The sequence below is a fragment of the Sturnus vulgaris genome, chromosome 3 (assembly GCF_052056855.1).
Source record: "Sturnus vulgaris isolate bStuVul1 chromosome 3, bStuVul1.hap1, whole genome shotgun sequence".
Classification (NCBI taxonomy): Eukaryota; Metazoa; Chordata; class Aves; order Passeriformes; family Sturnidae; genus Sturnus; species Sturnus vulgaris.
The window spans coordinates 7,580,447-7,603,737 of record NC_142245.1 but is presented as its reverse complement, the minus strand read 5'-3'; the positions used below and the strand labels follow the sequence as shown (position 1 = coordinate 7,603,737).

The following is a 23,291-nucleotide window of genomic DNA, read 5'->3' as shown; positions in this document are numbered from 1 at the left end:
GGGAAAGGAAGGCTGTGAGACTTCTACAGCCATCTGCAACTACTTACTTAATAGGGGTTGTAGTCCAGACAGCCAGGCTTTTCTCAAAGACACAATGAAAGGATAAATGGTCATGGTCACAAACTGCAACAAAAGAAACCTTGATTGGCCATAAGGAAAAAGTTCTTCCCCATAGGAGCAGTATAGCCCCAGTATGCAGGTGCAGAAAGGTTGAGAATTCTCTAACCTGCGACATACTTGGACCTTGACTAGATGTGGCCCTGAGCAACCTGGTCTAGCTTTGGAGTTAGCCCTGCTTTGAGTCAGACAACTCCAGAGGTCCCTGCCCATCTAAGCTCTGTAATGACTCTAAAAGTCTTCAGAACAACAACAAAAAAATACTACCAGCTGATCAAAACCAGATGTAACAAACGCTAAGATTTATCCCACTGTGGAAGCTTTCCCAGCCTATTTGTACAAAGCCCACTTCAAAGGTCCCTCCACCTTTGCTCAGGTTTTTCACACGCCTCACCAAGGGATCCTCTGTCCTGAGAAGTCAGTGGATCTTCTTAGCAAGGGATCTTATAAACAGCTCTCTTAAAAATAACTTTATCTTTTCATTAACCCTCAATCTTAAGATGTTGCTTAACCCCAAGTCCCTCCAGCACTGTGCTGGAAGCCTTTCAGTCCACACCACACCCTCCAGCAAGAGGCCAACTGGGTATCCTGTGGCACTGATAGTTCCGCCACCCTTGTCTCCTGGAATTCCACACTCAAAAGCCCTCAGATTTAATGTGTGGTACCCAAAGCTACACTCCTGACTGCACTAGAAGCACCTGCTTCTGCTCTGATTTCCAGTAGCCACACAGGACTCGTGCATATTTTGCAGTTCTCCCATCTGTTTAAGGCTATGTGCCTTTCTCTGTGCCTGCTTCTCTGAACACATCACCTCAGACTTCTCTGAACCACCTTGGCAGAGCTGTGCCAGCAGAGTTCTGCAATAATTACGCTGCTCACTCCAAAGCCAATGATGACTCACATCAGCCTTCTGCATAGCTGTGTCCAACAGGAATGGAGGTAGGAGGTTATTCTAGAGTCCTAAATCACATCAGGTTTCCTAGTAAGGCTGGACAAAAGCAGACTTGAATCAAACCCTGGGAAGGGGAAGTGTGGATGTGGGGCAGGGTCCATGTTGATAAGTGTGAGCTGGTACAATCCATTTTTCTGTGTCTCTGCCCATGTCATTAATCAGGCATCAGGGTCCTAATCCCAACACCAGGTGAGTGATGAGGTGCTTTACCACAGGATTGGCTTGGGCACTGCATCATGCCCTGGTTCCCACAGAGGCCACATCTCTGCATATCGACGTGCCTTGCAGCACTCCTGTGTCTCCCAGTCAGGGAAGCAATCGACACAGAAAGAAGGTATAGCCATACAAGTGCCTCCTAAAGTGCTGGCAGAATTGTGCAGCAGCATTTCTGTGGCCCAAACACAGGTCTGAAACACATTTTGGGTGACTGGTTGCATAGCAAAAAGCTGGCTCTTTGATGCAGAACACCTGTGCAAGATGTTAATCTGCTGTTCAAACTACAGCATATTTTGATTCAGTGTTCATACAGGAAGTATCTTGCTGAGGAAACAGTCTCTGTGGGATTACATAGAACCTTTTAGTACCTGTCCATGGAAGCACAAATGGCCTTGGGCTGGGAGGGAAGTGTTTGTAGCGGCATCCACTCTGTGGTGGCACTGGAACCCAAGCAGATCTTAGGATGCTTCATTCTCTCAAATCCCTTCTCCTTTCTCTGTTGTCTGAACTTGGAGCAGCTCTGCTCAGTAAACCCTTTCTGCATCTTTCTGCACTCAGGGTTCAGATCAGCTGACCCACCCCAGGGCTCACATGTGGGCAGCTCTAAGCCATGGAATGTTCTCAGTGACCAGACAGAACACTTCAGAGTGAGGACACGAGTCCGTGCAAGGACGCACACACCATAGCAGCCATGGACACAAACAAACACGAAGGTAAAGCATCCTCTTATTTCACTTCTTGCTAGTATGAAAGACAGCAAGAGAGAAATGTGTTCTCATAGGCTAGGACCTGTCTGCTGGCCACCAGCCAGGCCCCTGAGAGCACCTCTCAGCCATGACAGCTGTGGCCAAATGTTCAGTACTTTCAGTTTCTTAGAAATATCTGGGGGTTGATGTTTTTATCTTATTTTAGAACCACCTCCCTCTCCTCTCTGGAAAATACTCCTGTGGCATAGGTAATGTCCAGTGTGGGAAGTCATTCCTTTTCTTGTCTCATGCCCCACTTCTGCCTTAGGATGTAGCAAGACTTCTGACTGTCCAAAGCTGTGTTTCACAGGAGGGTGCTGTGATGAGGATCTGCTTCTCTCCCCTAAGCGCTTTGCAGAGAGGGGTTCTTGTTCATAACAGTGCCACAACCCAGATATCTGCACCAATCCCAATCTTGCAAGCAGCGAGATGTATCCAGGCCACATTGCTTGAATGCAAACAGTCCTTGCTAAGGTTGGCTGCATTCTAGAAAGTCTGCAAAGCTCAAATCCAGGGTTTTAGTGGTTGCTGACTTCTTTCAGAGGAATGTGGTACTTGCTTTCCACCCCAAACCCCTTGCATTGTGCTTTGCCTTGCCACCTCAGGGGCACTGTCTCTGTATGGTGTGGAGCTCTTGGAACTATGAGCAGGCAGAGCAGCTCTAGGAGTGTTCCACAGCTGTCAACTCAGGAGAGAGACTGGACCACCTCTTTCCCTCTTAAAAGATGCTTGGTGGTGCCAGTATTCATGGCATAGTTAACAGAAAAGTTAATTTCTCTATTATTATTATGACCATTTTAATTTGATGAAATTAGGTCTGTGTACCTAGGCCCTTACACTATAGCAGGCTGAAAAGGAAATTAACTCAGGAATTTTCTCAAATTAATTGGTATGCCCTCATGGGCTGCAAATGTTCACTGCAGAAACTGGGAGATAACCACGAAATCTTGTTTCCCACAAGTGAGACTGTGAGGAGCCTCCTCTGCTTCAGCTCTTTGCAGTGACTTTATATAAATGATCTGGGTTTTGACTGGGTACATTCAGAGAGTGCTCAAGGCAGCGGTGGGAGATAAAGTCACAGTAGCAGTGATCCTCCTCCCCAGTTCTGGTCTTGCTCAGGAGCACTCCCTCACTTTTAATATATCCAAGGGCATTACAGACTGATCCACAATCAAATAGACATGAAAGATCCTTACAGATTTCAGCAGGACATGGGTCAGGCCCTCTGTGTTATGTATTAGATTGAAAGACACCCAAAGAAAATTTGAGGAGGCTCTTCCTTCCAGTGCCATGCTTCTACTTGACACCTCCAGTCCTTCACAGAGCTCAGCATTCAATACACCCACTCATGTTGTAAAAACAGCATCTCCTTGTCCTCCAGCACCTGGTTTGTCTTGTACTATTAATTCAGAAACAGGTTCTCTTGCTTTCTTTGAGTCAGTCCTTACTATCCCACAGCAAGAGCCCAGCAGAACTGGCATGGGCCTCAGTTTCCATGATCCAGGAGAGTCACTGTACACATAGCCTCAGTTCCATACATCATGAGAAAGCTTCAGGCCAAAGGTCGGTTCCTAATTCCTGTAGTTGCAGAGAAGATCTGAAAAAAAAGAACCAGAAAGGCCAAAGCTGTAGATGAAAACAACCTGTAATTTAAAAGTTGAAATGTGAGACTTGGTGCAGGCTGGCTGATGAGTGCTGACCCCAAACAGCTGGCAGTTTGGAGTCATAGTTACTTCTCCCAGTTGGCCTGCTGCTTGCTGCTTTTTGTTTTCCCTAGGAGGAAGCATGAGAGGATATTCCTCAGAGGGTCAGTGTCTGACCCAGCTACTCAGCCCCACAGCTGAGAGAGCCACTAGCATAGGCAGGAAGTGGCACATGAGCAGAGCTCTCTCTGCCTCTCCCTTCTGCAAGTCACTGGGGAATTTGCTCAACTTCCTCTGAATCAGGACAAATCCTGGAGACCAGAACAGGGCCATTTCATAGGTGTCCTTGCTGGTAACCCACATTCCCCATCAGTGGTAAAGAAATCAGAATGGAGCTATGCCTTATATAGCTCTGACTTCCAGGCTTCAACATTCCATTGGCCGACTGTGCAGAGTCCTCCCTGAATGCATTTCCAGCCTCTGCAGGACTGAATCTCTGTGGTCTTAAAGGCCCAGGATGGAAAAGCACCAAGCATCTGCAGCCAGCATGGAAGGAAGGATCTTGGCTTCCCCTGGAGTTGAGCACAGGGTTACTGGTCATGTCTGTGACTTAACAGCAGAGATGAGTGAGGCAAATCCTTGGAGGCAAGAGAAAACCCATCTAGTGGAGTGGCATTCCCAAGCGGAGGCAATCCAGATGAGAAACAGAGTAGCATGGTGTTTGCTGGGAGTGACATCCAGACAGGGAGCCTGATGGAGGAAATAACATGATGGCCATTGGACTGCAATTCCCTCAAAATGCAATGCCAGCACAACTGGCAGCGATTTCTGTGGACAACTGAAGGTTTCTGCACAAGACAGTTGGACTACACGATCTTAAAAAAAAAGGTCCCTTCCAACTCAAATGATTCCATGATTCTAGGATTAATGCCTAGAGGTGTCTCAGAAGTGTCCAAAATACTTCTGCAAAATAGCTATAATCTCCTCCATCAGCTAAATCTGTTTCAGCAATGTTAAGTTGTACAAGATCAGGTGGGATCACCATACCACAAACTCCCAGGACTGACAAAACCAATGAAAAGGTGTAATTCTAGGAGGTTAGAAAAGACATGATTATTGCTTGGACTGCATTGTGACAATATATATTTAAAGATATACAGAAAAGGTATTTTGCCTTTTGTGGAGATTAAAGAATCTGTACAAATATAGTAGAGGATAAAATTGACTGTTTCGGTACAGGAACAGCTCAGTAGTTCTTTAGGACAAAAAACCCCTCTTACCTAAGGCTGATACACAGAACTAAACTTCACAGGGAGCAATTTAGTCCTAATTGAACATAGAAACTTTCTCACTTCCTTGCATGGATCAACTCTGGCCAGACACAGAACAGAAAATAAGTTGAATTTGACATCTGAATTTAGGTGAGTCATTCCTATTTTATAATTGCAGATTATTTTACAAATTATATGCTGTTCAGACCTCCTAAAGTGAGACTTGAGTCCTTTAAAACTGATTTGTTCCTCAAGAGGGATATCAAGCCCTTTATTCCAGTTATTTATAGCAGCCATTATAAGTAATTTTAATTGACTGAAGTTCTTTATTCCCACAGGAGGGACTGAAAGTGTGCCTGTGAGTACCCCTGCAACACAGATTTCCCAGGTAAAGATGAGCAAAATGCCCTAAATAACTCAAAGAGTTTAAAGAGTTACTAATATATAAACAGTAGTTAAAAACCTAAATTAAGTTGAAGGAATAATATAGGCATTTACAAGGAACATGGCAACCGAAACGTGCACTCTGCATGAATAAGTGTCACACATCTTGGGCCTCATCTTAAAAGACTTTTCAGTAAAATTTCTCTGCTCACAACCAGTTGTATTTAGACAGGTGATTTGTGAGCTCAGCTAATTAACCAACTGACATCATTAGCCCAAATTAGAGAATGTCAATTCACTGGGCTTGGGGGAGACTTCATGACTGAGCTTTGATGAGCTTTCAGCAAACCTGATGAACTGTCCCAGAAGGAAAGATCTGTTGACTGACATGGGGTAGGGGTGTCTTAAGCAGCAGAGGTCCAAGTCTTCTGTGGGGCTTTGGGTTATCCTGGCACCCTCCCAGCTCCTCAGACCATGGGGTGCTCTTGCCTGATAATCCAGAGCAGCCAGAGTGTTGAGTCTTTCTGCATGTCTTTGGCCTCCCAGCCAGAAACTTGGAAACCCTGGTGACCAGTTCCTCCTGAGCTCTGTGCCCTGTCTTTGGGCTAACATTTTTGCTGCAATTGGACACCACAGATGCTGTAAGGTTGTCTATTACCACAGCCCAGGGAGTATCTGTCCTGTAAGATGCAGTTTCGCCTTTCTACAGTGATGTTTCCTATGCATTTCCAGTCTGTGGGAAATGTGACAGAGTTTTAAGCACTTTAAACCCTGGTCTTGTTCAATATGCAACTGTAATCTGAGAGAGGAAACATACCCCTGAAGTGGAAATCCAGACTATTTGAGATCTTGTAACCATTGCAACAGTAATGTCCGTAATTGCTTGCAAGTGCACCATGGCAAGTGGAGAAGGCACTGCTTTTCATTAACTACCCAGCACTTCTGTCATCTCATCCTCTTTTCCCATCCAGACAGCTCCAAGGGCCCAGCATAGTGGATCCAATATACATGTGGGATTGCATGCTGGAAACACCATGCATGCACTTTCCAGCTGATGTGTGGGTACTTTAATGAATCCTTAAAAGTCAGTCACCAGCTGGCTCTTCCCTTCTGCTTCAGCAAAGGCCCTGTGGACAATGCAGTTACCAAAAGGGACTGCACAGATGTTGGAAAAAGGGCTGATGAGTACTTGCAGCCCCCTTTAAGCACCTTCATCGTTCTCTTCTATACTTATTCTGCTGCTCTGACTGTATTCCTACCATCCTTTCCTAGGAATATATATGCTGGATATACTCCTAGGATCAGCTTCTTTACCACTGTAAATCGCTGCAGCTCTGCTGCTTTCCTGCTATGAGGCACTGCAAGCCTTCATAATGCTTGGCTGTAAGAGTGCTGCCCTTAAGAGCAGGAGTTAATAGCTGTTGTAAAAATTAGTTGTTTCCTGGTAAAAGTATGCATAATGTAACTCAGAAAAATCAGATCCAAGGCTTGTGTCAAACACTGGACTTTGTGCCAGATTGGTTTCAAGCAGTGTCCTCAGGCAGCCCTCTTTTAAGAGATACAAAGTATATTTACTTCTTCAGACCAGCCCCAAAAGATGTGCAGTGATGGACAGCAGATAAACTGGGGGAAGCACCATAGACAGTACTCCTTAATGGCCACAGAAGGATATAATTATAATATGATATAAAATGATATATTTATAATAGCAGAATTGTTCTGTGCAGTATTTCTTTATAATGAGTCTGCTTTCTACTGGTTTTGACAGGCTTCAGCTCAAGGTCCCAGACAGCAGATCCTGTGTTCTAGTGTTTAGCTCAGGTCCTGTTCTAGTGTAAGGACTTAGGCTGCTGCCAAGCATGGCTGATGCAAATGGCCATCCCTGTGGAGACAGAGCCCTGGACAGCCTGGCCAGTGCTGGGGGAAACCTTGTGGGGACACAGCTACTCAGAGAAACAAGGGCTCCCTCTCATCCTTTTAGTGGCAGCCAGGACAGTGACCCAGCTCACCAAGGCTCTGCTGCCCTCTTTCCATCCCACTCCTTCCTTCCATAAACCATGCCCATCTGCTGTCCACAAGTGTCTTCCCTGGGCCGCCTCAAAGCCTGAACAAAACTTTAGTCTGCAAGGACAGTTGTTATCTTTTAGAAATGTCTTAAATTGCTGTCACCCACCAAGAAAGAGGGGGAAGACTCTGCAGTTTTGCTGCCTTGGGTCTGGGAAGCAGCCATCAGTCCTGTGCTCCCTTTGTGAACAGCATGGTTTTTCCACACAGAGCTGAAAAACATCAGGGCAGCAGGTGAAATAGGAGTCATGAGGCCCAAGAAAGACATAACCTACTACAGACACATGGCACTGGATGCCTCACTGCTTTGCTTTTTCAGGTTTGAGGGCCACACTCCAAAGGCAGATGGGCACTGAAATCTGTACTTGTTACTAAATTATTTAGGTGCCTAAATGCTTTTTTTTAACAGTTTTTTTAACAGGTCTTGGACAGGTTCAAAGGACTCCCTATGACTGTGCAGATGCACTGATCCTCTAAGCGTTAGTTCAATTTAAGTTATTGTTCCTTAAATTCCACAACTTAAGTGTTACCTTTACTCCCATGAGTAAGTGAGCCAGGGCAACACATTACAGTTTACTGTAATACTATTGCTGTTTTACAAAAGCTGTCTTTTTTGGTATGTGTTGCACTTAGAAACTTTAGAAACACAGAATTGACTTGATTTTCCAGAGGGTCACAAACCTGTGAAGTATCTCTCTGGTCCTGTAGGCATACGCTATCCCTGAGAAGACAGAGCCCTGTAACTTGGGCAAGACACGGGCAGGGCCTGATAGTTCAATAGCTTCCATCTGTTTTAGCAGCTTATGGGATTTAAAGGATGGTTTTCTACAGCTTGCTTTTAGAAATGAGCTCAAACTGAAATCCATAGCTACACACTATGCTTGGCAAGAGTTTAAAGATAACACACTGTTCCTGTACCACTTCACTTATTTTGGATCAACCTTGCATCCAATGCAACAAGAATGTAATTCCTCTCTATGCTAACCCTGACCTGCTCAGGGTTTCAGCATTTCTTGTTCCATCATACAAGCTCTGTGGCTGGTTGGTGTTTCTGGCTGCATTCATCCCTCAAGCAGCAACACAAGGATGCATTTCAGTGTCTGAAACAGCCACTGCAAGCTGCATGGGGCTGAGGAAGGATATATGGGGCAGGACAGACTCAGGCTAGGCTCTGGAACACTGAGATGGACACGCAAAGAAACTAAGCTAGCACTGTCACCAGAAAAGCAGAGATTGGTCAACAGTGAATCCCAAAATAACAGGTCACTGTCTGCTCTTTGATGCAGAGGATATTTTGTCCAGCCTCTAATCCAAATCTTTCCTTTTGTTGGCTGACTTCTGCTTTCATAGAGTGTTTCAGTGCACATGGACATCAAAGTCTGCAGTGGTCTATTTTTGCTGATGACTTGCAGTTTCTTACTCTGAAAGCTGAAGGTCAGCAATGATTCCCATCCTATACCCTTCAAAGGATCTGTGTAGTTTACCCCTCTTCTAGAAGCATCTGAGGAGGAGATGGCCAGGCTTGTGGGCAGAAACATTTCATTTTTGGCTTATTCTTCCCAGACCATGTTATTTCCAGGGCCAGCTCCAGGACTGCTCCACTGCGAGCAAGACTTGGGGCTGTGATATCTCCATCCTGAAGCAGATCTCTAAAGTTGATAGCATAGGTTAGAATGGAACAGCATATTCCAGTTGGAAGGGACAGATTTAGCAAACCAACTCTTCACTTGGAGGGCACTGTGTGATGCCCAGCCCTGATGCAGGCTGGCAGACAGACTGTGCCTTGGCCACATCAGCTCAGGGGGCAAATGTGTCAAGCACCTGTGAGCAGGGACGGGAATATGAATATTTTGCACAGTCACAGTCCTTTATAACCCTCCCTCCTCCTCCTCCATGCACATATGTTAGCATGTCTGATGATGCTATGACCATTTGCGCTGAGATATTAGAAGCAGTGCAATCATTGTCTGCCCTAAGCAGCCCCTCTAACCTTCAGGATACATTCACAGTTCACAGGGTGACACTGTGGCCAGGAGGGGTGGGGGAAAGGGTTGTGACAAGGAGTCTGGAGCTTCAGCTGGCTTGGGGACTCAGGGTTATCATCCTGATGAGAGAAATGTCCTCAGCCTCCTGCTCTCCTCTGCACTGTCCCAGTGGCTGCAGTTCCTGTCAATCCCACTCCTCCTACTCAGGCACTCTGGAAATGTGTGTCCAGCCAGATCAGAGTGGGGGCTGTGGGATGAGCGCTGGCGTAGGAGTGGGGATGGCAGGCAGACATCCTCTGTAAAGACACTGCCAGTCTTGACCAGAGGAGGCTGGTACATGCCATTGCCCCGAGGTATCGGAAGCCATCTCTGCTCCATTTGCAGGACTCAAGCGCCTGAGTTCCCGGGGTGGCTCTCCACTTACCACCAGTGCTCCCGTTTTGGACTCAGTTTATAACCAGATGTTAGGCCGAATTTCTGTGGTAAAGGTAAAAACCTCTGTGCGAAGTGCCTTGGGCCGTGACTTTGCTGTGGGCTTTTTGCAGGCAGGACGAGTGTCGCGCTCACAGCAGTGGGGGCAGAGTCCAGGGTCACCATCCCGAGCTGCTCCCAAAAGGGTCCTCCCTGCTTAGCTCTCCACCAGCTGCTGATCCCCCCTCACTGCCCACCTCCACACCTGCCTTGTCTGCTTGCTCTGCCAGCCTGGCTTGCCCCAGTCCATCTCTTGCTTCATCCGGCTATCACTGGCTGCCTCCAGCTTAGGTAGTGAGCTCTTGCAACAGCACCAGGGCCTCTAGGAACAGAAAACAGAGAATGGGCACAGCGTCACTGTATGCTAGGGGAAAAACTCCTGTTCCTTCCCCAGCACAAGTCAGAGCTGCCTCCTTCCATGGAAAGGACGCGTGGCAAAGGAGAGAGCTTCTTGGAGAGCAAGGAGTTAGACCTGTGTGGGGAGAGTAGCACCCCACAAGCATGTGTGGGAGGAGGACCTGCTCAAAACCAGACATGTTCTTGATTGCTGAGCTGCTTTGGAGATTAATAATCTGGCTGCCGTGATTGCAAACCTTCCTGGCATGTTTCAGGATGTCCTCTCCTACTACAGGCTGACAGGCTGCAAACTGCCAAGGAGCCTGCAAAAGCTCAAAAAAGTTTTTAAAAAACGTCTAAAAAAGGGGTACATTGATTGCCCAAGACAAACACCTCCTACTCTGTACTGAGGCTGTAGCAGGGGCCAAACCTCTCCCCATGTTTCCCAGGCATGAAAGGAGGAGGAGAAAGAGAACAGCACCTTACAGGATGGGTTACACTGAGCCTTTGTGACCCTCGGGGACACAAACACCTGAATCTGGGAGGAGAGACTGAACCCACCGTGTTTGTGGTTGCTGTAGTTGCAGGCATTAGCCTCTGAGCTGAAGGCAGGTTTCACAGAAGCAATGCAGGAGCTGTCACGCATCCAGCATGGAGAGTATGCCCTGGAAGAGAAGGTGAAGAGCTGCCGCTGTGCCATGGAAGAGAAGGTGGCTGAGATGAAGAATTCCCTCAACACATTCAAGGTAGGAGTGTGACCTGTGGGGAGGCTGCATACATTCCATGTCAGCTTGTGTGGCAGAGGGAAACATTCCTCTGCCTCCATCAATACTTCCTGTTTGCAAAGAAAAGGAGCAGGCAATTGTTTTGATACAATTACAAGTACACCTGGGGTACTTCCTTTGGCTTTAGGTCTCCCCTGACTGTTCCAACTCAGTCTCTGGCCAACCCATACTCTGGCCTATTTAGCCTTCTTGACTGGCCATGAGGCAGTGCTGAATTACCTGAGCACAAGCTCTGGGCTGCATATGCCATAGGTTTATGGTTGTTCATAGGCTACTGCTGGACCACTGTCCCACAACTCTCCCTGGGTCAGGTCTCCTGCATTTCCTGCAGAAACCAAAGCCACCAGGGAGCAGCAAATTAACACAAAACCCTAAAGCCTTTTGAAGTCGCATTTCCACATGGCTGGGAGGAAGTGCTGCCTGGGTTGATCTGGCCCAAGAGGATAAAGACAAAGTGCTGGAGAGACAGCCTAGCAAGAAGGCCTGATGTATGTACACTTTAGACCAACCAGTGTCTCCATGCAGAACGTAGATGACGAGGCAGGCAGAGGAACTCTTTTATTGTTTTTATTGCAAATTTTCCCCATGGGGTTTTGCTGAGTCAATAATACCTTGTGAAGTTAAAGCTTACTGAAAAAGCCCATTACTAACCCTGTGTCAGGGAGACAGATGGCACCAGGCAAAAGGAGCCCTTGGTGCCAGACGAGCAAGGAAGACAACAAAAAGGGCAAGGACATATAGGTTAGGTCTCAGAGCAACCAGACACATGGTTACCCAGGACACTGTCATAGGGGAAAAGGGCATTTAAAATGCAGATACAAAGAACTATGCAAGCAACAGAAGGGGCAAAGGCTGCTCTCCCTTTGCCTCATGCCCATGTTGGCTATTCAAACACTGAGCTCCCAGTGAAGCCACCTCCTTGCTTGGGGAAAATCCTTTCGTTTACGTGAAACTCTTGAATATTTCTCCTCAATCCTGCTGCTCACACTCATGAAACCTGCAGGAACTTCATGCATCTGAGCTCTACATCTGAGTAAGGTTTGGCAGAAACTGCTTGAGGGAGGATGGACAGAGAGGATATGGAGCCCTCATTTCCTCAGGAAACCAGGCTAAAAGGGCAGATCCATGGCCTGATTGGCAAAAGCTTATACATGTGAGTGCTAACACTGGGATCTGAACCAAGTGCAACATGTGAATACACATGCGGGAAATGTGCTCCCTAAGGTCCACCTCCAAATGCCATTAAGGGCAGGAACCCTCCCAGTGCTTTCAGCTGGTGGTGGATGCCCTGAGTCTCGTCTCCCTCTAGTGCCTTGATCATGTGGCACCACACTGGCTTGGGTGAGTTGCCTATAGAATTAAGATCAGCACGTTGTGCATGGCATGTGTGACATCCTGGACTTGCAAAGGAAGAGTGTCTAATCACAGAGCCACTCCCCACAGCACCCTGAAGCACCTTTTGTGCACACCAGCCAGCATTCAAAGTTGTGCCACATAAGGCTGATGGGCACCCTGGGAATGGTGTGCTTTTGCCTGTTTCTCAGGAGGAGCTCAGCGATGCAAAGTCAATGATTGAAGAAATCAGTGCCAAGCAGGAGGAAATGCAACAGAAAATTGAGCAACTGCAGCAAGAGAAGCGGCGGGAATCACGGAAAATGAAAGCTAAGTAAGGGCCCGAACTCCAGGGTGCTGAAAATGCTAATTAGAAGTGGTGTCCATTTTGTTCCTTTCTGTATAGCATAATTTCTAAATTTTTTTCTTGGCTGGACATGTGTATCAACCCTATTTATGACCAGAAATACTTAAATCACTCCAGGCTTTTAGACACACACCCCACAGAGCAAAGACAGAAGAAAAATGCAAACACCTCACTGTGATTCCAACACCCCCCAGCAACTCCCTGGAGAACCAGGGCTTGATGGAACAGATACCCACTAAAGATATGCTGGGGCCGTTGAAAGTCAGAAGCCTCCACCATTCAGACAACAGCACTGCAATTTCCCCTTCCAAGCTTGCAGGAGTCAATGGTCCTGATGGTGCAGTCATGCTCTGCTTTCCTGTCACCAGTCTTTTCTCCTCTGAGCAGAGTCAGAGAATGTTTGCATACTGCTGGGCCACATTGATGCTGTGATGAAGCAAATGGTTGTCCAGCTTGGCCTTAATTAGCCTCCTTCTGAAAACAGAGTTTTGATCATGAGTCTATACAGCTGCCTTGATGCAAAAACTTTGCAAATCTAGGCTAGGCCCTCACCTAATTAAACTATTTAATTAGATGAAATATGCTGTGCAAAAGAATAGATCTGAAATAACCTTCTCCTACAGCCACTAGAAGTTATTTCCAGAACACAGTTCATGAATTGCCACTTCCATCAAAGCCAGCTCCTTTCCTGGTCTCTGCTAGAGTTGCCCTATTTCTGACAGTGTTGGCCCCAAATGTAGTGTAGGAGCTTCGCCTGTAGCATTCAGACTTTGCAACCACTTTGTTCTTTGTGTTTGTGCAGAAGAGCACAGAAGGATGACCACGGGTCACAGACAGTGCCAACACCTCTCCAGGGTAGCCCATTTCGATCCATCAACCTCCCAGAACCTGTACTGATTAATGAAGATTTTATGAGTCTTTTACACAACGTGACTTATGAAAAAGGTAGGAAACAGAATAGGCAAATGCAGTGCCTTCCTCAGGGAAAACAGAAAAAGATCACTGGGGTAACCTGGGTTCAGGAAGTATTTGCTTTGCGAGTGCTGTCCCAACGGCCATTTCTTGCCTCCTCCAAGGAGAGGGATGCAGGCTAGATCTTCATTCCTGTAGTGCCAGTGACACAGATACAGAACCACATGGGGGGTCATGATAAAAATCCTGGTTTTGTTTCTGTGTGAGGTAGGAGGGCACAGGAAGGAGGATCATGCCTTGATGGGGAAAATACTTTCAACTGCCAAACACTTCGAAATTGGAATCAAAGAAAAGGTGATGGACAAGAGCCTTTCATTCTATAATTAAGTTTGAGGGTCTAAACTGTTCTATCACTCTCTTGCTGTTCAGATAGGAAGACAATAAAGACATATTCATTTAAAATGTCAACAAAGGCAGAGATTAGATGAAAACCATGTGCTGTTTTCTATTCTGTTTTGCTCAGAACCTGCTAGTCATTGCCATTCTCTGCTCTATGCTCTGAGGTGGTGTGTTAGCCCTCTCCCTCATATCCCTCTTGCACAGCCACCTTTCTCACCCACTTCTCCCACTGCTCCTTTCTTTCCAGTCTCATTCCTCTGCTCTTCAATAAGCTACTTTCCACTCAAAATGGAAGCCTGTCTCTGTGTCAGGTCTCCATCATCTCTGTTCTGTGTGGAATACCTTCTACCCAACATGCACCTGCATGCCAGGAGAAGCTAAGACTGTTCACATTCCTCTGCAGTCACAAAGCACGGAGCACAGCAGGGGCCCCACATTATCTGCCTGCAAGTTCTACTGAAACACAGACTGTCACAAGAGCACAGCAGTAAAGATCCTCCCTGCTGGAGAGTCCAACAGGGGTGTTTTCATAGCAAAACTGTGAAAGACTGGAGGATTTAACCCTACTGAGAGGGCCTGGCAGGAAGAAGCAAGCTCTACAGTTGCCTTCTGTTAAAGTTCCCTTTGTTCTTCAACAGTGTCTGACACCAGGATCATGCCCATGGGAGAAGGAGGCGTGAAAGTCATATCAGGCCCAGGTAAGAAAATATCAAACATCAAAAGACAGCAGGACAATTCAGTTAGCATGCTTGCTTTACTGCACTAAAGAAATGCTTTCATGGAAGGCATTTCAAAGGGATGTCTTTCACTCTGCCCTGTACCTCCATCTTCCTACTTGTAGTTGAGATATGAGGGCAAACCTGTGTCCCTGAAGTGTCACTGATGACCAGTGCCAAGGATTTGGCAGAGAAAGCCTTTGTGCTGTTGCTTTCCTCGATTCTAAGTGCTTTTGCAGAAAGGAAGAATTGAGGCTTCCTGATGTGACAAAGAATAGTGAAAACACTACTTCTCCCACTTGGGAAGAGATGGTGTTTCTTCTTCTCTAATATATGTCTAATCTTGGATCGTATTTGGCTTGAAAATAAACGCTGGAAGAGTGCAAACCTTGTTCTGCTGAAGAGCCCCCAACTGCACTTCCTTTGTAAATTAACTCTACAAGGCTACAGCCCTTGTGAAGCACAAAGAATGTTCCAAATTCACCTTCCAGTGCTTCAAATGGATAGAAACATAGCTTAGCTGCCTGCTGCAGCATAACCTGTCAGAGACATGCTGAGATATCAGAGTCCATAGACCTGTTTATCATTGCAGGAGCAGCCATAGAGACAGATGACAGCCTCAAGCCTTCCCTGGCAACAGAGGGGCAGTCGAAAATGCATCTGCCATCAACAGTATGGAAGCAGCCCAAGGACACCAAGGACTGGGGAGATGAATACATTTCCAAAGAGCAACCAGAGAGAGGGAAAGACATGGGCCAAAGCAGATACAGCTCAGCAGACAATATAATATGTGAACCCTCTTTGGCTGGTAAGGAGTAGAAAACTCTGGCTAGAGAGGCTCAAAGCTGTATCCATGCCTAGTGAGAGAGGGCTGGTGATCAGCATCCATGGAGGGAGACACACACCAGTTTCTGCTGCTGGGGGGAATCTCTCAGGGCCTCACACTCCAAGACCTCTGGCCTTTGTATTCGCTGGGCTGTGTGACTGACAGAACCACTCTGTACCCAGGACAGCCCTTCTCCTTTCCAAGACCTGTCAGGTTCAGAGTACTGATGGGATTGCAGCAGTGTAGTTACTTAAGTGGGTGAAAAATATAATTTCTCATTCTGCAGGGATTCTTCAGGATGGAAAACTCTGATATGAGTTGTGCCTTAGATTACTTGTTTTGTTATTCTTAGAAAAAATTCATATTCATAGGGAAAAACACACTTGCTTTAGAGCTTTCTTGGCAAACTGTGGCTCTAGTCATATCTGGGGCATGCTGTAGCATCAGGCTGGAGTTTTACATTTTGGCTAAAGAAGACACAAAAAATGAGACATTGACATTATTTTTAAACAAGTTTCTCCTTTCATAATCACTTCACCAGTTTAACATGCAGCTGTCTTTGAGGTCAGTATTTTCTTACTTTTAAACTTAACCATTTATCTTCTGAAAGCCAAAAGGCAGAACATTGCCTTGGAGCTGCTGGAGTCAGAAAGGAAGTACGTCATCAACCTTTCCTTAATCCTGAAGATCAAGGCCACACTGCAAGGGCCGGATGTGAAAAGAAGCACCAAAGAGAGAAGGTATTTGATGTAATGTGCTCTCTGTCTTTTGGGGAGTTTTCTCCAGTCAATATTACTTCTGCATTATCCCCTCACAGACTTTTCTTACATCCACACAGAGATCTTTGAGCACTTAGTTTATTTTTAGTTGAAAACTGGAGGCACTGAGAGGTTTTTGCAGTCATTAAAGATGTTCCTGCCTGTCCCTTGCATCTTGTCCACCATCTTCATTCTGATTCTGGGTGAAATCAACATGAAGTAGCAGAAAGGCAGTAGCACATTTTGACCAGGTCTGCATCAATGGGTTGTCTCGTGAAAGGGCCTGGCAAATGGGACAACACAGAAAGCTGGGGAGTTCTCCAAGCTCTCAATGGAATGGCTCGGGACCACAGTCCTGCATCATCAGCCACAGCAGCATTGCCTGGGGGATTTTAGTGCTGCTAATTCTGGTCAGCTACTCAATGCATATAAGGGAAAGCCTAAGGAGCTTTCAAAACACCTTATTAATAGCCAGTTGGAGAGGGTACTTGCATGTACACAGCAGCCAAAACAGGACCCTCTAATGCAGCCAGGGCTCCAACTACAGGAGTTAATAACACCAGCACTATAGCAGCAATAATGGGTCTAGTCAATATTACATGTGAAAGGCTGTGCTGACTACTCAGGAATGCCCACTTCAGCAGTATTCACTTACTAGGGGTGAGGTTTTGCTCTGTGTAACCAGTCTGATTTGGTCTCCCGTTAGCTTTTTCCCCAACTCTTTGCGATTCCTGGTGCAGCAGCATGTGGATTTACTGCACGCTCTCCAGGAACGAGTCCTCAGCTGGCCACGACAAGGGATCCTAGGAGACATCTTCCTGAAGCTGACAAATGATGAGGTATGTTAAAGACGTCAATCATTTTGTTAAAGACCAGAATCTTGTCATGATTCATTATGTTTTGTTGGGGCATAGGTAGGCCCAGGCACCATGAACAGAGGGGCTGTGCTGTGCAGCTGTGGTCTGAAGGGTAAGGCCTTTCATCAAGCCCCCTTGGAGCACAGTTCTGGGGCAAACAGCCCCTTTGTTGTTCAGGGATCCCACATGCTACACTCACCTGTGGGCAAACAGCCTTACAACTCAGCTCCATAAACTACATAAGACCCAGACCTGCTTGCAGGAGCCACACATGAGCCTTGGCAGCTTGAATGGCTATATTTCCAGTGAGGGTGTGAAAAGAAAGTGGTTCTGATGCTCCCCTTCCCCAAAAAACCTTGCTCAGAGTTCTGACAAGCAGGTGGGCAGGCAGAGGTTTGTTGCACCCACTTCTGTTGCCCAGGTGAGCAGCAAGGATGTGTAAAAACTCATCTGATACTTTTTAAAGAGTCTTAGATAAGAAGAACTTCTAACTGCCCAGCCTCTCTATCCCTACCCACCTGGAGTAAAGCTTTACACACTGTGCTCAACAGCTGAACACATTTTATAAAACAGACTTTCCTGAGAAGTTCCAAGCCCTGAAGGAGTGAAATAGCAGCTCTGCTGCACTGGTGACCTTCCAGCAGTGATGGTGAGGAATCAACAGTTTGGCTGGCTCTGTGACCAAAAATCTCTGTTAAGTTTGTTTGTTCTTTTCTCTTTCTCTTTTGTAAGAATAATTTCCTGGACTACTACGTTGCTTACCTGAGGGACCTGCCAGAATGCATCTCTCTGATCCACGTGGTGATCCTGAAGGAGGTAAACTTCCTGCCTGCTTCCCAGACATGTAATGGCAACATGCAAGCCTGGATCTCTTCCTGTTCTGCTTACCCATGATAGAACTCTCCTGCCAATCCACTTGTTCTGTTTTCTGGAGGTTGCCATGGCTGACAGGCACCTACAAAAGACAGTTTTAACACCTTCCTCATTGTCTGAAACCACAGCTGTTTTTCTGCTGTGCCATGAAACAATGTCTCAGACTAAACCTCCCAAAAGCTTGCCTATGCACATGCTATCCAGACCTCTTCCAGGAACTGGCTTCGGGAAAATGGAGGACTCATCCAATGATCGAGTCCATTGTAAAGAAAAGTCTTCACTTTCAGCTTCAGTTATTTGGTCCTGGATTCTTGGTTTAAACTTGGAAAGTTAAATATAAAGATGGTTTAAAGTGCAAAACTGAACCACATTTGCTTGCTTCCAAGATATTTTAATTTAGAGGTCAATCTCTTTTTGTTCAATTAATTTGAGCCTAAACTAAGAACTGTGTTCTGAACAACAGTGTCTTCTTGGGGTTTCACTGAAACTTAACTAGTGCACTTTCCACGTGCCCCCCTAATTAATTAGGCTGAGTGTCCCTTGTAGATAATCCCCAACCTAAATGCCTGGTGTGCCCATGTGAACTGTTGTAGCTCCTTACAGCATAACTACTCATTAAACCACAAAACCATCTGGAAGGAGATGTGTTTTATGGGTGGAAAAGACTCTTAAGTCGCTTTCTCTATTTCAGGTAGAAGAAGAAATCAAGTCTGATCTCTACATTCTTTTCTTTCATATAGTCCAGCGAATCCCTGAATACCTTATTCATCTACAGGTAGGGCCCCAAGATGGAAACTGTGTTGTTGAACTCCTATCACATCAGGTGACTTTTAACTCAGAGCTGGTATTTGGGCCTGTACAGCTACATGGTCCTGACAAAACCAGTGAGTTCTCTGAAGAAAAAAAAATTTTGCAAGGGAAAGCCAGCTAACAATAGGTTAAGCTTCATCTTTTTCCCATGAGGCTTGCTTATATTTGCCAGTTTCTCCAATTAAGCTAACAGAAACAGCATTTGTCCCCTGAGAAGCCAAAGGCTCTGCTGTCTGCTGCTCTGGGAAAACAGAAGGCCAGAGAGGGGACACATCTGAGAGGGCTCCTAGGGCCCAACAACCTGTCCTACAGAGAGATGGCTGATAAAAAGAGTTCTGGTTCCCAGAAGGCTTATCTGAATTGTACTGAAACATTTCAGACAAGGCAAATACACAGAAAGCAAGCCCTAGAAAAATCAAAATATTGGTGTATTCACCCAAAGCTAAACTCAACCAGTGCATCACCTACACATCCCATGATTACATTTATAGTAGTTCCTTGTGAATTTGCACCAGACTAGAGGAAGGCAGGCCTCATCTCAATCCCTCAGAAACTCAGAGCCTAGAAAAGCTCCCCCAGGGCAGTGCCATGAGCACTCCAGAGCCCTAATCCATGGTTCCAATAGTGCCTTCTCCCCAGAAAGGGTCAGGACAGCCTCCAAACAGCCTGCTCTCCTCTGTGCCTCAGAATGTCCTGAAGTTCACGGAGCAAGAGCACCCTGACTATTACCTGCTGCTAGTGTGTGTGCAGCGCCTCCGGGTTTTCATCTCACACTACAGCCTCCTTTTCCAATGCAATGAAGACCTGCTAATACAGAAGAGGAAAAAACTGAAGAAGTAAGCACAACATCAGCTCATTTCTGTCACCAGGGAAGGGAGGGGTGGGGGAAGCCTGGCAGGTCCAGGTTTAGGTCCAGGCAAGATCAACAGGAACATTGCTCTGTTGAAATAAAACAAAGCCCTTTGCATCTGAATGCTGGAGAACAACTATTGGCACTTGCCCTCCAAACTGAGGTCAGATTTGCAGTGGGCCCTTCTTCCTAACTCTGAGAGTGAAAGAAAAATCACTTCTAAATCCTTTTAAATATAGCAGCCACGTTTCATGGAATCATCTGATTCCTTAAGCTCGCAGCAAAGTCACTCTCCAGTGGGAAAACACACGGGGATTTAGCTCTGGCAGTTCAGCTCCGGGCCCTGGTGAGGGTGAGGACTGTTTCCCTTATGGGCTGAGACTCCAAAAGAATGGTGTTATTTTATCTTACTGTGGGAAGAGGTGGGAGAAACAAAAGCCTCTCATAACCTGTTTGAGATGAAGTATGACAGAAATTACCCTGAATGTAGATTCTCAAGTTGCAGTTCAGAACAATTCCTTGAAATCAAGGCTTTTTACTAAAATCAGAATCTGGTTGCCTTTGTTCCTTGTGATGATTTACCTGAGGAGTAGGACAAGATCAAATTTCAAGGGAAGCTTCCAATTATGGAGGGTGGTAAAGGGCTGGAGCAGATTTCTGGGGAGGGACTGCTATCAGGAGAGGTGTTAAAAACACCACAGAAAGCAGGATGCCCTGCTGGCTGGAGCAGACTGGGTGGAACAGGCTCTTCCTTGGGGTGGGCAGAGGTGAATGGGAATATTAAGGTCACTCCCAGTCCTGTTTTCTGTGCTTCTACATGCTTGTGCTCATTCCCTGCCTTATTTCTTAGCCCGACGATGGATTTCTCATCCCTCAGGTCATCCCTGGTGAAGTTGTACAAAGGTCTCACCTCCCAGTGTACAAGCCAGGAGGTTTCTCCAACACCCAGTGCAGCATCAATGCGGGACAGTGGAATCCACACTGAAGAGGCCATACAGTCATTCCCAGCAGCACCTTCCTCTGGCACAACCACCCCGTAAGCCTGTTGTCCTTGTGGGCAGCTTTCAAAGTAGGCTGAAAACTCTCTCCTCATCCACACCATGCCAGTGACACCAGGCAGCTACAGGCTGTAATTTCCAAAACCACTCTCTCTATATGGATAGAGAGATGAAGGGCTGGCTCCATCCTGCTATCTCCTACCATGTCGTTTACAAGCAGGGAATGTTTCTGAGCTCTACCCAGGGCTGCCTGCTAAGGCAGTATGTCAGGGAGGACATCAATTTGTTTAGGCCTGACAGTGGTGTGCACAGTAACGCTCTACATTATTCACTGTCAACATTACAAGAGCTGGGAAATAAGACCAAGATTTCAGAGCAGGAAAAAATTACTTTTCCACACAGCACACAATTGAACGATGTGATTAGCTATCACAAGATACAAGTATAAAATGGGTTAGAAAAGACACAAGACTAAGTCAAGACAAACAGGGCTGGAAATCTTCACAGAATCACAAAATATTCTGAGTTGGAAAGGACAAGAATCATTGAGTTCAACTCCTGGCCCTGCACAGAATCATCCTCAAGAGTCACACCAAGTGCCTGAGAGCACTGTACAAACACCTTTTGAACTCTGTCAGGCTTGGTCCTGTGACCATTGCCCTGGGGAGCCTGTTCAGTGCCCTCTGGGTGAAGAATCTTTCCCTAATATCCAACTAAACCTCCCCTGACACAACTCCAGGCCATTCCCTCAGGTCCTGTCACTGGTCACCAGGGAGAAGAGATCAGTGCCTGTCCCTCTGCTGTCCCTCATAAGGAAGCTGCAAACTGCAGTGAGGTCTCCCCTCAGTCTCCTCCAGGCTGAACAGACCAAGTGACCTCTGCCGTTCCCCTTTGGCTGTTTCCAGCCTGACAGGTGCCAAATGAGATGATGAGAGAAGCATGCTAGACTTACCTTTATTCTTATAAAATTTGTGGCCATTGTGCTTTCTTATCTCATTTGATACTAGCAAGAGTTTGGCTGCATCATTCCCAGTCCACTCTGTTAGCAGTGATATAGGTCAGTCCTTAGCCTCCTTCTCCCCAGACTGCCCAAACCAATCTCCCTCCTTTCACTGTTTGCTCCAGGCCTCCACCTCAGCTGGCACCACCCCCACATTCATCCTGAACTGAAGACTCAGCTGGAACACAAGGAGGGTAGGAACCCTCCAAGTACTCCTCACACATTTTGAGGACAGAGTCACCTTACCCAAGAGAAAAACTCAGTCCACCTGAAAAGACAACCAGACCACAGGAAAGTGAGGCACAGCTCCTACATTACAGAGAGAGAAGGAAAGTTAAAATCTAAAATGCAGAGGAAGAGGAGAGAGATGGAGCAATTGGCTTCTCATCTCAGTTTCTATTCATTTCATGCTGTAGAGTATAAAAGTCAGCCAAAGCTATTGGATAAGCAGTTCTGTCTCTCCAAGTTTGATCCTCCTAACCAGCCAGGCAATTTCTGTAAGAGACACCTCTGTTACTGTTCTCCAAGAGAGTAGAGTACCTTTTGGCCATAAAATCAACATAATAGGGATGAGAGAGTGAGGCAGTGGGGGGAGATTTGTCATGCTGTCTCTGTTATCCTTTAGTATTCCACTTCCGTCTGTTTTTTTGTTTTGTTTTGGTTTTTATTTTTAAGGCATTTGATACCGCAGATGAAAAAATCCCAGCCAACTGTTATGGAGAATATCCAGGCTGTAAAGCCCCCTGACTGGGAGATGGAAAGCAGAAAACATGAGAGGCCAGAGAACATCCTTGCCTCCTCTCAGCTGACAGAGCAGGAGCTCAAGGCCTTGACAGCCCCCTTGCAATCCATCCCCGAAATGGAGTATGAAGCACCACCGGCTGACGCAGTGGGGAACACTGAGAGAGCCATCAGAACCTCCGTGGAACTGCTGCAGGATGCCAGAAACTTTGCACCAAGCTACGAAGAGTTTGACTACCCTGGGGAGGTTTTCACCATGCCAGGTCCCTACGAAGACGACACCTTCCAAAACCTCCCTCTCTTTGAGAACTGCTCCCCGGCCTCTTCTGAGTCCAGCTTGGATATTTGCTTCCTTAGGCCTGTGAACTTCACATCAGAACCAGAGAGGACAGACCACGCCTTGCAGCCACTGCCTAAGAGCTGCACTCCCGTGAGCAGCAGCACCTACAAACGTGAGATGTTCCACAGCAAAGGGAAGCAGCTGAGCAGGTCACTGAAGGAGCTGCCACGGAGTGCGGAGGGCGTGAGCACCAGACTCTACAGCACACGGAGCAGCAGTGGGAGCCGTCTGCAGCAGAAGCAGGACAGGAATGTTCAGCCTCACATGATCTCAGCCTCATCTCGAAGCTCCCAAAGGAGCTACTTCCCCCCACAGAGAGGAGCGGGTGAAAAACCGAGCTTTTTGGAAGTAAGGAGGCTTAAATAGGAGGAGGAAAAAAAAAGGCACATGGCGGTGCAACAGAGCAGGAGAAAGATCTGAGATACAGTTAGAGTAGAACACGACAAAACAGCTTTCAAGCCCACACATTCCATGTCCTCAACTGCATGTACACGCCCAAGGGAGGGTCAAGACAGCTTGTTTTCACACACATCTTCCCCAGG

At 46.6% G+C, this 23,291-nt stretch overlaps 1 protein-coding gene across 1 annotated transcript in view; it reads left to right on the top strand.

The window, feature by feature from the left end:
- The window catches only part of ARHGEF33 (Rho guanine nucleotide exchange factor 33), a 37,406-nt gene that overhangs the window by 10,026 nt on the left and 4,089 nt on the right, over nt 1-23,291 (top strand). The window contains exons 3-14 of the mRNA XM_088160711.1: nt 10,767-10,931; nt 12,515-12,636; nt 13,472-13,614; nt 14,619-14,678; nt 15,289-15,504; nt 16,133-16,262; nt 16,987-17,119; nt 17,870-17,953; nt 18,702-18,785; nt 19,508-19,656; nt 20,521-20,706; nt 22,344-23,097. Of these exons, the coding sequence (XP_088016837.1) occupies nt 10,767-10,931; nt 12,515-12,636; nt 13,472-13,614; nt 14,619-14,678; nt 15,289-15,504; nt 16,133-16,262; nt 16,987-17,119; nt 17,870-17,953; nt 18,702-18,785; nt 19,508-19,656; nt 20,521-20,706; nt 22,344-23,097 (2,226 nt within the window). The remainder of the gene's footprint in view (nt 1-10,766; nt 10,932-12,514; nt 12,637-13,471; nt 13,615-14,618; nt 14,679-15,288; nt 15,505-16,132; nt 16,263-16,986; nt 17,120-17,869; nt 17,954-18,701; nt 18,786-19,507; nt 19,657-20,520; nt 20,707-22,343; nt 23,098-23,291) is intronic.